This window comes from Antechinus flavipes, chromosome 2, assembly GCF_016432865.1.
Source record: "Antechinus flavipes isolate AdamAnt ecotype Samford, QLD, Australia chromosome 2, AdamAnt_v2, whole genome shotgun sequence".
NCBI lineage: Eukaryota > Metazoa > Chordata > Mammalia > Dasyuromorphia > Dasyuridae > Antechinus > Antechinus flavipes.
In genome coordinates, this window is record NC_067399.1 from 512,265,494 (window position 1) to 512,280,816 (window position 15,323).

The window sequence follows — 15,323 nt, forward strand, 5'->3', positions numbered from 1 at the left end:
GGAATTCATTATGTTTTGAGTAAAGAACAGAGGGTTTTGGCGTGGGTAGGAGTAGAAGTAATACCTTTTTTTAGGTATTTAAAAGTCTATTATGGAAAAGAAGGATTAATGTTCTGCTTGACCCCCTAGGGCAGAACTCAGGTGGATACATGGAAACTGTAGAGAAACAGATTTAAACTAAACAAAAGGATAAATGTCTTGACAATTAGAGCTTTTCCAAATTCAATGAACTTCTTACAGAGGTGATGCCATATCTATTATTTAAAATACTCAAATTAAGGCTGGATGACCACTTGTCACAGATAACTCAGATTAGAGATCAATCAGTTAACAGGCATTTATTAAATGTGTAATATGTGCTAGTTACTTGGGATATAAAGAAAGGAAAACACACAGTCCATACCCTCAAAGAGATTATATTTTAGCAGAAGATTTAACATGCTGATAGCTATGTATATGCAAGATAATTACAGTGTAAATGGGAACTCCAAAGACTGAGATTCTATAAGAAAACAATTTAACAATTCAAAAATTTCTCATAAATAGAAAAGTTAGAGAGTTGTATGAATAAGAATAGTTATTTATTCTATTTAGTGGCACTTCCAACCCTTGCTAGTTTTTTCAGTGCTGATTTTACTTCCTTGTTTCTCAGTGTGTAAATTAGAGGATTCAGCAGTGGGGTGACAACTGTGTAAAACACAGCAACTGCACCATCCAGGGGGCTTTTGGAGCCAGGTCGAAGGTAGATGAATATGCAGGGAACATAATATACAGTAACCACAGTCAGATGTGAACCACAGGTGGAGAAGGCCTTGCGCCTCCCATCTGCTGTACGGATCTGTAGGATGGCATAGACAATATTTGCATAAGAAAGAAGGATCAGCAAGAAGCAGCTGGCAGCCACCACCCCAATGTCTACAAAAGTCACCAGCTCATTGACAGTGGTGTCGGCGCAAGCCAACCTCAGTACTGCAGGGATGTCACAGAAGAAGTAATCTACCTGATTGGGACCACAATAAGGCAATCTGAAAGTGAGGGTGGCTTGGATAGCACCATGGATAGAGCCAGCCACCCATGCTCCAGCCACAAGTATTGTGCATAGACGTCCATTCATTAGCACAGGGTAGTGTAGAGGTCGACATATTGCCAGGTATCTGTCATATGCCATTAAGGTATAAAGAAAGCACTGAGTGCTTCCCAAGAAGTGAAAAGAATAAAGTTGGGCTATACAGCCTCCAAATTGAATAGTCTTACTGGCAGGAGTGAAGCTCAGGATGATCCGTGGAACAATGACTGTAGAGAGCCACATGTCTAGGAAGGAGAGGACACCTAGAAGTATATACATGGGGCGAATATGAAGCTGGGGGTCTATCCATACTGTGAGCAGGATGAGCATATTTCCCAGTTGTGTCAAGATATAAATGACTAAGAAGACCAGGAAGAGGAAAGTCCTTAGATTTGGTGGGTGAGATAATCCCAAGAGAATGAAGTCGGTCAGTTTGGTCTCCATTGAATTATTTTTGGTCTTTTCCATGTTCTGCATTCTCCTGAAAAGGAATTGTTGAGGCTGAGAAATGAGGGTGAGAGATTCCTAGGCCAGTGTGGTGTCTCAGGGTTTTGCAAAAGAATTTGCAGTCTCGAATGCAGGCAAGATTTGTGGCAAAAAACGGGTTTATTACACTGAGAAGAAACTAGTTCCCAGCAGGCCAAATCCTGAAAGGATTTTTAACGAAGTTTGGGGTTTGATTATATTGGGTTTTTATGGCCTGAGGCTAGGGAGCAATCTCCAGATGAATATGAGGGACTAATTTTCAATTTAATAAAGGGTGACCATTATGCCCCAGGCCAAGATCTCCAATTGAATTGTAGGTAGAGATCTTCATGGGAGTTTCTCCTAGAAACAGAAGGGTGAAGCTCCTCCCAGAAGTCAGGAGGGGTTGAGATTTTAGACTTTCTCTAACTCAGGTCAACTCTGCGCCCTCTTCCCCTCCCCAAAGGTCAGGGGAATACAGTTTACTTCAGAATGGTATGTTAATTCAAAGATAGTACAGCACAATGAAATAGGAATATCATCATATCTTCTTAGAAGAAGAGGAATGATAATGAGGGAGAAGCTGTTTCAGGAGGGGATGAGATAGACCTATGTTTTCTTGTAAATCAGTGTGATAAAATAATATTCTATTTGAATTGAAAAGTACTAGAAACTATCTAGTTCAGTTTTTTTCTTTTGCAGTTGAGGGAACAGATTCAGGGAGTTTAATGGCTTAAGCCTCCTTCTCCTCCTCCTTCTTACTGACTTAGGGTTACAAAGGAATATAGAGGCCATTCATCTAGTTCAATCTCCTCATTTAATAAATGAGGAAATTGAAGTCTAGAGAGGTTTTTTTTTTTTTTTTTTTTTTTTTTGGTGACTTGACTAAGGATAAATAGATATGCTGAACTAGGATGAACCCAGGTATTCTGATTCCTAGTTTGTTGTTTTTCCTAATTACATCACACTTAACTTCATGTTAGCCATCATACAAGCATTTCCTTCAGAGAATGGTTAGTTCTGGAAAGCAGGAATGGACTAAATATCCATAGCAAGGGAAATTATGTAACAGGAGAGGTGGGGTAGAGATCATGGAATAAGAATATATCTGAATAGTAGAGTTAAAAACAGTGAGACCTAAAAGGGAAACCAGTAAAAATAGTTGAATTGATACATAACAGGGGAGAAAATGTTTATCCCAGCTATAATCTTATAACTGTATTTATCTTTTTTATCTTGTAAACATTAAGTCAGACTAGACAAAGGACATTGTATGAACAAATGCCATGAAGGGCTAACCTTATTCTTAATTACAACTTGGAAAATCAAGTTTTATATCAAAATTGAAGAGCTGTTTCCAACTATTTTATTATTAGACTTTATCTTCATTTAATATAGTTTGAACAAAATAAAAATCTTTGACTTGGGCCTAAAGATCTTAATGCCCAAGATTTTGCTTATAACAATTTTTGCTATAGAACTTAATCTTTTGTAAATTTTAAGCAAAAATTGTCTACTTTTCTAAAAACAAGCTGCTTTGAACATTTGAATATGGAGATTCCTAGGTTTAATTCTGAATTGGTCAACTTAAATTTCAATCTACTTAACCAGTTTCATAGTTAAGTCTTTTGTAAAGTCAAGAATCTGTTTACTTTCTAAGCAACCCTCCAAAACCAAATGTTGTTGAGAAACTATTCACCTGTATTAGTAGAGGGAGTTTCTTCATAACATAGTTTCCCTTACTAGTAAAATTACAAGTCTACTCCCTATTCCAATGAAGGTAGTACTGGTCACTGTCATCTCCCATAATTCTCCATGGATGACAAAGTCCTACAAAACTGATACCTGGTTTATACCTATTGATCTTTACATATCTTTCTTGTTTATGACAGGGTATACCTGCATTTACTTTCTTAAAAGTCATTCTGGGAAAAGGTTTCCTTTTACTACCCTGGCCTGTAAGTGCTTCTCAAGGTAGGAGCAACTGGGAAATGGTTAGAGGAGAAATACTTTGGCAAAAGCAGTTAAAAGGCGTGATTTGGAGGTTGGAGTGGTATCTATGTGGAGGACTTGATGTCTTTGAAGGACTATTAAGGCTATAGTATGAAAGGACAGAAAGATTTCAGATAGTAAGTAGAGTATTAATGGAATAGAGATTATAACTGCAGGACAAATAGTAGATTTCAAGAAAAAGAATTTAAAGAGAATGTTTATATACAGTTCAAAAGAAACCAAGAACAATTTATTCTTACTCATATTTTGGCTGTTAAGTTTCCAGACCTTTTGAGGTAAGAAAGGAAAACTCAAAGTTGCTTCATAAGCTTAAAGATAATTTAAAACAGGGCTACCTAGCATAATTATAGGGATAAAGGATAGGGACTATGTTTGTGATTTTTATTGATACAAGGAGCTCTCAAATGAAGAAAATTCTTCTACCAGTGCAGGTTGATAGTTTATTTGCAAATTATAACTTTAGAGAAGTTACTGAGAGCACTGAGAGATTAGGAGACTTGCCCTGAATAATAAAGCTAGCAGGTATAACAAGCAAGACTTAAACTTAGATCTTTCTGCTTTCAAGGCCAGCCTTCTCTCTATTATTCTATGCTATGTAATTATATATAGAAAAAAATTCTATGAATAATTATATTATTCAATTTACAGAGAATTTTTCCTAATTTGGAATTCTGTTGGGTTTTTCTCACATCATCTTGTGAGTAAATTATAAAGATATAATCAAAAAATGGGAAGAAATGGAAACTCCAGAAATATACTAAAGAATACAAACATTTAAAACCAGAAGTATATGTTCCAGATGCCATTTACATGGCTTTGTAGGAACATGAATTTAAGAAATCAAAGTAATGTTGAAAGGGCAAAGAAAATTAGGGGTAAAGATTACTTGACAAGGTTGAGCAGAAATATGTTAAACACTGTTTTTATTAGGCACAGTGAAATTCAAATTTAGCTCAGCTCTGGTTTGGGTTTTCCATGTTTGCCTGGTTTAGTTTCCAAGGGGAATATGATCTCACTTTGCAGTTCTGGCATAAATGGGAGAACACAGGTCTACTTTAGTTCTGGGGCCATCAGAAAGTGGTTATGAAATCCTGGCAAGAAAGCCAGGTTTCAATAAGATGCACTAGGTTACTCTGGAACACTTGATTATAACTGTTGTATGTTATACTATAATTTTATCAGAGAGGGGTTCAGGGTCAAGATGAATCATCATTCACTTTCATCTGTTTTCAATGTAAATCTTCATAACAGGGTAGAGAAAGGCAGTTGGAATGATGTATAGATAGGATGCATTATTATATTTGTTTCAACAAAAATGTGGTCCAATGCCTTCCACACAAATGATATGATAGCTAGGGGATAGGTTATGGAATGACATTTGGTAAAGATAATATTTCCAACCTTTCAATGAAATCATAGAATTATGGAAGTAATCCTGGACTTTTAAAAAATCAGTTTTCATCCAACTCCTGTCACTTACCAGCTCTATGATTTTATCCAATTCATTTAAACTGCTGCAGCCTCAATTTCTTCCTCTGTAGAAAAAAAAAAACCAATACAGCATTGTTGTGATGTTCAATTGCCCGACAGATTTAAATTTTTAAAAAAATATACTGCTCATTACTTAATGGCATGTGGCACTTCTGTGTTTAATTTTTAGTGCACTTTTTTCATTAAATAAAAATGAACAAAAAAATGAAATATTAGTAATCTACCTATTGCTTGCTACTCCTCTACTTCCCTCACCCAGAGTTATAGTAAGTATTCTCTTAATTAAGCTTAAAATTTTTTTTTTCTTAATACAAAAAACAAAAAAACAACTTTTAAATCTTGAATTTTTTTTTTTTAGTGAAAAGCAAGAGTGACAAACTCTGGGGCAGAGACAGAGGAATACAGATAGACTGAATAAGTGTACAATTGGACACATTAAAAAAATACTTAATACCTGTAACTTAAATCTGATTTCTCTTTATGAATGTAACTGATTCTGGGAACACTTTTTCATCCCCTCAGACTCACACAGAAATGGTAACAGAATTCTCAGAGATGCTGACCTGATTTTCAACACTAGACAGAGCTGTTCTTCAGGGAATCATTCTGTCCACTGGTGGCAAAATCCAGGTCTTGGTTTTTAAAAGTAAAATCATTTTATAGATGGAGTTCCTGAAAGCATTCTAAGATGATTATAAACCTATCAGACTATATTTCTATGATGTGGTTTTTAAACCACAGCTTTCTTTGGAGAAAACTATCTCTAGCTCTTGGTTAGTATAACTGAGCTTCACTTATTCATGTCAAGCTCTCTAAATAGAGGTCCTTCTATACTTGTTGACTCATAATTTACATAGATTTTACAAATCTTTCCCTTGATATTATTAGCTAGTTTCCTTTGCTAGTTTTTTCTAATACTGTCAAGAGACTAACTGATACCTAGGGGGATTCTTAGTTGATCTTGAAGTGTTTATCTCTTCAGATTTATATTCCCTAAGTTCTCATTAGCTTTATTTATTTATTTATTTTTGGACTGAGAAGAGGCAATCTTCCTAGTAGCACTGTGGGAAAGTGGGCTTTGATCTAGATTGAACAATGACTTAGCTAGAGTGACATCTAATTTTTATGAATCTATCCTTAGACCATTTTGAGTAAGGAAAAGAAGTGAAAATTGTCTTTCCTTCAATGTCTCTGATATCTATCTCACAACAAAAATTTGATCTCTTTGCCAAGAGAAGAGGAAAAACACCATCTATTTGGAAAATACACTCATTTGCAAAATGCCACATGAGGATTATGGAAGATGATTATTTCCAATATTGCTTTATTGGGATAGGGAGTAGACTAGTGAGTTCACTAGTAAAGGAAACTACCTAATGAAGAAACTACCTCTACTAATACAGACCAATACCTTTTCTATAACACATAGTTTTGAAAGGTTGTTTAGAGCAGTGAAAAATTAAATGACTTACGTAGTCATGTAGTGTTCTTAGTTCGGTTTTCTGGAGGTCTTGGGGCAGCCTTCATTTCAGTAGAGTAATCACCACGAGAATAGCCAGGTGTTAAAGTCCAAAAGTCTTTATTGTCACCTTCACTTGGTGCTCAGCTAGCTTTCTCAGGGCCTTCAGAGGGGATTTGGTTTCAGTAGAAAATGCAGCAGGCTAGGCCAGCCACCACAAGGCTGATGAAGATGGAAATGAATCTCTCTCCTTGGCTCGGAGAGCTTGAGCTCCCACCTCTCAGTCTGTTTGTCTTCTCTGCCCTCACTCTGGCTGAGGCTCCCAGCTTATATGCTCCACACTGAGTATAAACCTATCATTATATCACTAAGAAACCATTATTTGTTGTAAGATTAAATAAATCATACTGAACTTAGAGAACTATTAATCACCATGCTAAACTAGATAACCATTGTCTCATCAATTCTACTGATTTAGCACCTTGTAAGAATCCTTGTTTCAGGTTCAGTGTTCTGGCTCATAACAGAGTCATACAGCCTAAATGAATCAAAGGCAGGATTTGAACTTGATCCTGGAGTAAGGCCAGCTTTTAACTGCATCATGCTGTTTTTCTTATCACCCTCATAAAATAGTAAAAAGTAGCAGAAACAAAAGCAAATCTATGAAAAGTCTGGGTAGGACATCCAACCCAGCAACATCATATCCTAAAAGTATTCAAGATGAGGTTGGTAGTAAGACAACAAATAGACAGAAAATGGAACTGATTTGTGATAACTTATATAATCAATAGTTATTATTGATGACAATGAAACCATTTTATTTTTACATTCATGCCTCAATCACCATGGATATGCTACAAAGTAGAAATGTATTCTAAGAAAATAAAATTGTTAAAAGGAATTGAGCCAAACTATGTATATCCAAAATGAATTACTGCTGGAGGCAGCTCAATCTTGAAAACATTGAGGGAACATCTTTCAGTAGATTTCATAGTTATTCAAAAAAAGAGAAAAATTTGTAGATGACATAATTATTAGCAATGAAATTACCAGTTGAAAAGACGCAATAATTATCTACTTTTTAATTTAGATACCTTTCTCTTCCTTATAAAATCTTTATGATAATGTTTAATGTATCAAGATACCCTCCAAAAATATAAAAAGGGAAAAGAGAGAGTTCACAAATTATTCTGTGAAGCATATCATATCTTTACAGTCACACAATGACTGAAAGAGATTTTAGGATTCTGCTGTTTTTATTATGTGTTGGATTTTAAAAAGTAGTGGACTTGGAAGAGTAAATATAGCATTCAAAGGTCTCTTTTGACAAGGTATTTTATATATATGTTAAGAGCATACAAAATTTTTTGATTTAGCTTTCAGGGTACTGCTGATCATTAGTTTGAATCTCTTTAGCAATTAAGAACAAGGCCTTAAGCAAACCAATTCTATCTCTTACCCAGGTACATTGGGAACATTGTACATCATGCCAGGAAATTTTCAGAGGAAACACATTGAACTGAGAATGGTTACATTTCTCTGTTGGTCTTTTTGTGCAAGTGGGTGCTTATTATCTTAATTTAGAACAAGGATTCTTAACTCAGGGGGCATTGATGCCCCCAAAAGGTCTGTGCAGGAGCCAGCTCAATCAATTGTTAAATTTTCAGTGTAAGCATTTATATCTTAATAATCAGCAAATGCCACAGATCAGGACTCAGTTTATTGGTTTGTTGATTGTTTAGAATTGAGACAGTAATGGAGAAAATGTAATAATACTGATTAAACTTAAAAGGTTGGGGCACACATTTTCTTTAAAAATTTCAGAGTTAGCTATTAAATATTTACCAACATACCATGGGGTTGATGGGTAATTTTGGACTGGTGAATTTGAATGGGAAAAATTGTATCTTTGATTGTATCTTGATTTTATTTATAGTCCAGTGTGCTATATTTTATGCACTTAAAAATATTATTCTAAGTAGGGATTCATAGGTATCAGACTGTCAAAGCGGTCCATGACATAAAAAGGCTGAGAACTGTTGGGTCCAGAAGTAAACTCTTGGCTTAAGTCTCTTTCTACTAGGAAATCTCTGCCTTTCCTTCTGCCTGTATTTCAGGGCATCCTAATTAAGTGAGCCTAGCAAAATGGACAAGCATTGCTTGACTGTCTATAGTTTCTTTTCTTATAAACAAAGAAGTAAAAGAAAAAGAATACACATCAATATACATTAAAACAAACACATAAATTATGTGTTCCTAGTTACTCTTAGGCATTCTTTAAAGAGACAGGATATGCCTCCTAATTGTAATAATAACATAATACATAAAATATATATATATATATATCGCCTTAAGATTTGTAAAGTGCTTTATAAATATATTTCATCATTACAATAATCCTGGTGGGGATAAGAGCTTTTCTTTCCATTTTACAAATGAAAAAAACTGAGATATTTAGAAGTTAAATTACTTGCTCATGATCACACAGATAATTTGAGTCTGGATTTGAATTTGAGTTTTCCTGACTCTAGGTCCACTATTTTATTTCCTGCATACCACATAATGACCTCTAGTTAAATCTTAATGACTGACTCCAAAGCTAGGAGTCCTCAGGTATAGTTAAGGTAATTAGTCTTAATTTCTCCTTTTGTTAGGAAATACATAGAAGAGAGTAAAGAGGTTCCAGAAGAGAATGACTGTAGAGGATCATAGTCAGTGGGGGAACCCTGGGTAAGGTATAAGATCTTTCAGCCCAGAAGGAACCTACTTACAATGTCTAGTTGGGCTCCCCATCTTCCCCAAGGGCTTTCGGCCTTCCTGAGGCCACATTGTTTATGTGGTCCCACGTGTGCAGTATATACTTGGCATAAGCCCAGTGTTTTTGTTACTTAAGGGTATAAAACAGGGAAAGTCCTTGAAATAAACAGACTACATTTTACCACGAACCTTGGGAGTCCTGCCTCATCACTTCTCCACTGGGAAGGTATATTTTAATCACCCTGGTGGGGGAGGAGTGGCTCTAGAAAGCATGGTATGTTTTGTCACTCCAACTTGGGGGCTTTAGAAAGCAAGAAAGTTTATGACTAAACTGGTAGGATTGGGGGCAGTCTAGAGAATTGAGTCATGAAACATTTAAGAAAAATAGTACTTGACTTCAAGAAGCTTATATCCTAATGATGAAGGACAACACATAACAGAAAGGTGAAAAGTATCTTAAGGTGGGAGAAGGTACCCTTGTCAAAGTATAGTAAAGAAGCCTAGAAAGACAAGAGCAATGAAGAGAAAAATGAAGGAATGATGTGACTTGTGGTGATTGTGTTAGCACCCTGGACAATTTAGAATCAGCTGGAGTCAGGATAAACAAAAGTCCTTGATCTTTATTCTTTGTGGACATGAGAGGAATGGCAACATGAATCTGGAGTCACTCTGGCTTTCTCATTCCACCCTAGAATACCTCCTCCAAATCTCTCTATAGGTCAACAGATCGAGCCAGCACAGAATGGTGGGGCAGGCCATTTTCTAAGCAAATGCTAATAGAGTATTGTCCAATTGGTAATTAGCCTTAAGTGCTCGGTTATCCAAGTGCATCTGCTCAGAGATTCAGCCCTTAACAGTGACTATTTCAGATGCTTTCATAAAATTGGGGTTCCTGGAGAAAATTGCCAATTGCAGAAGGACATGAGGATGAGCAGATCTTCCAGGGTGAGAAGATACCTAAAGAGTGGTGGAGAGTATGAAGAGCCAGTAACAGAACTGGTAGAGAAGATTTAAAACTGAGGGACAGGTCAGCAGTCTTCAAGAGATCTATCAAGAGGATAAACTTTCTATTTTTGACCCCAAAGGAAAGAACTTGGAGCAGTCGGTGGAAGTTACAGAAAGGTAGACTTCTGTTTGATGTAAGGAAAAACTTCCTAGCCATTTGAGCTATTCAGAAGTGGAATAGGTTTCTCCTTAATGGATGTTTTCAAGCAAAGGCTGAATGATAATTTATATGATATGCTATAGAGAGTATTCTTGTTCAGGTTTGGGTTGCATTAGTTGGACCTTCTAAACCTTACATTATGATTCTGTTATACATACATATATTTGAGTGTCTAGTATGTGAGTTTAGAGACATTCTCTGAAATATCTTCCCTTCTAACATGAACAGCACACATTCATACTTTAAGGTTGGATCCTCCAGACTCCAACAATTATCATCAAGTTCAAATTACTCTGTGGATCCACACTCCTAACATTTTAACTCTTGAATCTCACCAGTGTGCTTATATTTAATTGTCAGACAGTAGACACAATTAACTCAGAACAAAGACATTTACTAAGAAAAATAGCTAGAAAGTTATTTCCCTCAGAAGCCTCAAATGCACTTTCCCACAACTACATATTTATCAATGGGCAGAATAGATTCAAAGTTAGATTAAACTTTGGTCTTCTGTTTAACCTATTTGTTGGAAAGGGGCCAAACTGGGGAATGTAAGATTGGAATAATTCTACCTTTAAGTTATAGCCATGAGGAAAGTGACTTTGTTTTTAAATTATGTACTCACAAACTAGAAATATTTAGTGGGAATAGAGATAGATGTAAGTTTAGTCTAGTACTTCTTTTTTTTTTCAGAAACTAAAGAATCCCATGGTACTCCATAGTTTGCTTCATAATAACGATAATGAATACATTAATATAGCACTGAGTATGTATCAGTGATGCGAGTGAATTCTGTAATCACTCTGAAACTGTGTTCTCTTTTGATCTTGAGTCTCAGGTCCTCCTGGGAAGGCACATCTCCCCAGACAAGTTAAGTGGCTTTATCTGACTGGGTCATTTCTAGGGCAAACTGGATATCTATTCAAATTCAGACTGAGGAAGCCTTCAAAGCAATTTCATTTGGGAGATCCTGGTCTGATCAGCTCAGGCTGCTCATAAAATAGGTTTTTTTTTTTACTCATTTCTTTGCAGAGAGTCCAAAGTAGGATCTGCCCACTGAGAAAACATTCTCTTCTCAGTTCCAGCCTCCATTTCTCTAACAGGACTTTGCCACTAAAGAAGTCAGTCTCTTAACAAAACTGGCTTCTTATCAAACAATAAACTTCCATTTTTGCTATTTAAAACTTTTTGGGTTCGTGAATTCTTTCACAAAGAACCTGCATCAACTAAAAGGAGATTTCCACAATTCTCTGCACTGCCACTAATCTTATCACCAGGAACTGTGCTAAGTTCTTTACTAATATTAAATTTGATTATCACAATAACTTTGAATAAATGGAGCAAACAGAACTTAAGTGACTTACTTGTTAATATAGAGCTGGTTAGTTTCTGAGGCTACATTTGAATTCAAGTCTTCTGAAGTCTATACATAAACAGCTATCCACTCTGCCATCTAGCTGATTCTAGGTAATTGGGGCTTGTTTGCACCCAGTTATTTTTGTTGGTTGACCTCTTTATTCAGGGATTGTCCAACCTCAATGCCTTTCTTTGGTAAGCTACATTTAGACAAATTTGTGGGCATATATATTTTACATTTTGAATAATTAAGAATACTCTCTCAACATTCATGATAGATATTATAGATATTATTCCAATATTTTGATTTTTTTAAGGTTAAAAAATGTGTTAAAATCAATGTTCTATTTGGAACTTAGTTTAGTGGAAGATGTGAGATCTGACTCTAATTGTATTTTTGCTATATCAGTTCATAATTTTCTAAATAGGTTTTATTAAGTAATAAGTGGCTTGACCGCTGAAAATTCACTCTTCATGCAGCACTATTTAAAAACTCCCCAGGAGCCAATTTTCAAAATATACCTTAAAAAACCCAAAAAGCCAGTTGATAGTTCCTTATCTGGGAATTACCCAGAATGCCCTTTAGGCCTTATATTGCCCAAGATGTTCCCAGGGAGTTAACAAAGGAGAGGGCTGATTGAAAAACAACCCCTTGAAGCCTAAGAGAAGGGGGAGCTTTCTGCAATGGGGCAAACAGGGTGTGCCTACAGGGAGATTGGGCATGGAACAGCGAGTTTGTGCTTATTTATTATGCATGAGGGATGCACGAGGGGGTAGAGAACTATCAGGGGTTTTTGCATGGGGCCAAGAGAATGTCTCATGTCCTTGAGGACGGGTGAATTAAGTCTTGTGCGCTATGGTAAAATAGCAGTTTTCCTTTTGGGCCCCAGGGGTTTTGATATGCTTTGTTATCTAAGCTTCCAGGGTTAGGCAAGGGTTATTTAAATGTTGAGGTGGCACTTCAAGCCTGCCAGTCAATGGCATATTCCCACTTCATGGAATATTCCTTTTCTCTTGGTTAATTTTGAGTTCCACTGGGAACTTGTCTTTTCCATTGTTAATTGTTAAAATTCCTTTGCTTGTTAACTACATGTTCTCCCAAATCTATTTCACATTTAACATTCCTAGTTGTCTAGTTTATCTCTTCATTTTGTCTGTAATCCCCTCTCATAAATAAATGTACTTTTTGGCAAGGAGAAAGCCCTTGTGAGTTTTTCTCACAATTGTGAATTGCTATTGAACCTCATCTTTTGGTGCCAATTGCTCTCCTCAATCTCATCAGTACTGTAATTTGTTTTCATGTTAGGTTTAGCCATGAGAAATTAATATTTGTCTATTTAGATCTGTTTTTATCTGTATAACACATGTTTTGAAATTGTGTCCATATGTTCTTGGCAGGTAGACTTTTGAATATTTTATACTGTCTGTAGTTATTTTAAGAGGAATTTCTCTATCTTTTCCTACTAGGTTTTGCTGGTAATATATGAAAATGCTGATGATTTTTGGAAGTTTATTTTGTATTTTGCAAATTTGTTGCACATATTAATCATTTTAGTTAGTTTTTTAGCTGAATCTAAGGTTTTCCAAATAAAATATAATTTCATCTGAAAAGTGACACTTTCCCCCTTATTGCTTATGCTTGTTCCTTCTTATTATTTTTTCCTTGTTTTATTGAAGCATGTTGTGGTCCCTTTAAGAAACTAGTCCTTTCAGATTGATTTATTCCTTTCTGATTCCCAGCCCCTCCTAGCTAATGCATTATCAATTCAAGAAGCTAGGGTCTTTGATTCACAAATCCTGGTCAAAAGTACCCCTTTGAATTTCAATAGGAGATCCAGACTTATCCCAGCCCCCACCGGATCTGAGCCAACTTGGGACTCCACCCACGGGCCCCTTTAGCTAAAGCTCTCATTATAAAAGAGCCAAGCTGGAGTCCTCTCTTTGCAGAGATTCCAAACATGCCAGCCTTATGGCTGGCATGCCAAGGGTCTCTGCCCACTGGAATAATATTTCCAGTGCCCTCTTCTCTTTATCTAACACCTTTTACTAACTAGACTTTAACTTTACTTCTTATGCCCATAATAAACCTCTTTTATCAATCTAGTTTTTCAGGTCTGTAAATTCCATTACAGGGGACTCTTGCGCCACCACTAGACCTCATTTAACTCTCTACCCTTGCACCAAATCAAAAGGGGTTGCAGGGGAGCTTTATTTAACTCCCTGTACCTCAAACTTGCCACTAGACCTCATTTTCATTTGGGTACCCCAAATCTAAACCACATCATTATTATTATCAATGAAGATGGAGAAAATTCCCCATCTTTGATAATTGGGCAAGTCATTGATAGCAAGGAATATCACTATCCTGAGAAAACCTGACTTTTATAGCCAAAGCTACTCCCTGAGGCAAGGAGGTAGGGGTACTAAATATCTTGACCTTTTGATCTTAATGGTCTTTTGTTACCTTTAAATGAACTTTTATTATAGTTCCACTCCAGGTTAAAGTCTCTGGTTGAATTCTTTGCACTGGCAAGATCATTGTAATCTTACAGTTACTATATCCAGTCTGAAAGCCAAGTTATAATGTCAACTTCCCTGCTCCTTCCCTGGTTTCTCTTCCTCTCCCCTCCACCCCTTCCCTACCACCCCCTCTCCCTAATCTACTTATACTGTGAACTCCTGCTAAAAACTCCCTCTTTAGGAAGTTAACCTGCTTTGTGGCATTGTGGGAATCTTTCTCCTTGTTATAGCTAACTCTTTTTAGGGTTAACCTGTCAGTCAAAGGCATAATCTCCTGCTAAAATTCCTTTCCTAGGAATTTAGCCCACCTTATGGCATCTTTCTCCCTTTTGCAGTCTTCCCCTTGGTTAATTGTGAGTTCCACTGGGAAAACTTAGCTCTTGATCTCTCCCTTGTTAATTGCTAAAAACCCATATGCCTTTTGATCAGGAGATGGTCTAAGCTTACATTCTTTTGAGACATCTTTCAACATTGACCTGTAACCTAATATACTCTTTGGGTCCAAAACCCCTTCTCTTCAACACTTAGTGATGAACCCAATATTATGACTAATATTTCTAGTATAATATTGAACAGTAATAGTTATTTATAATGGATTTTTGTTTCACTCTTGATCTTATTAAAAAGGCTTCCAGCTTGTTGCAAATAAAGTTTGCTTTTAGTTTTAGATATTATGGTACTTAAGGAAAACTATTTCTAAAGTGTTTTTAATAGAAATAGGCATTACATTTTGTCAAAAGCTTTTTTTTCTGAATTTAATGAAATAAGTTTAAGGGGTTTTTTTGGTTGTTAAAGTCAGTTATGCTTATAGTTTCCCTAATATTGAACCAGCCCTATATTCTTAGTATAAATCCAGCCTAATTGTAGTGTATGATCTTTGTGATATATAGTTTAATATTTTTGCTAGTATTTTATTTAAAATTTTTGCATCATTTTTCATTAGGAAGAATGACCTACAGTTTTCTTTTTCTATTTTGACTTTCCTTAGTTTAGATATTAAGACCATTATTGTGTCTTAGAAAGAATTTGGT

At 35.9% G+C, this 15,323-nt stretch overlaps 1 protein-coding gene across 1 annotated transcript; it reads right to left on the reverse strand.

Annotated features, from left to right (window-relative positions):
* Nucleotides 1-586: 586 nt before the first annotated feature.
* Nucleotides 587-3,935, reverse strand: LOC127547094 (olfactory receptor 10G2-like). Its single transcript, XM_051973930.1, has 2 exons — nucleotides 3,912-3,935; nucleotides 587-1,537 (listed from the first exon to the last, which is right to left on the reverse strand). The coding sequence occupies exon 2, from the start codon at nucleotides 1,532-1,534 to the stop codon at nucleotides 587-589; it is 948 nt and encodes a 315-aa protein (XP_051829890.1). The 5' UTR covers nucleotides 1,535-1,537; nucleotides 3,912-3,935.
* Nucleotides 3,936-15,323: the final 11,388 nt, after the last annotated feature.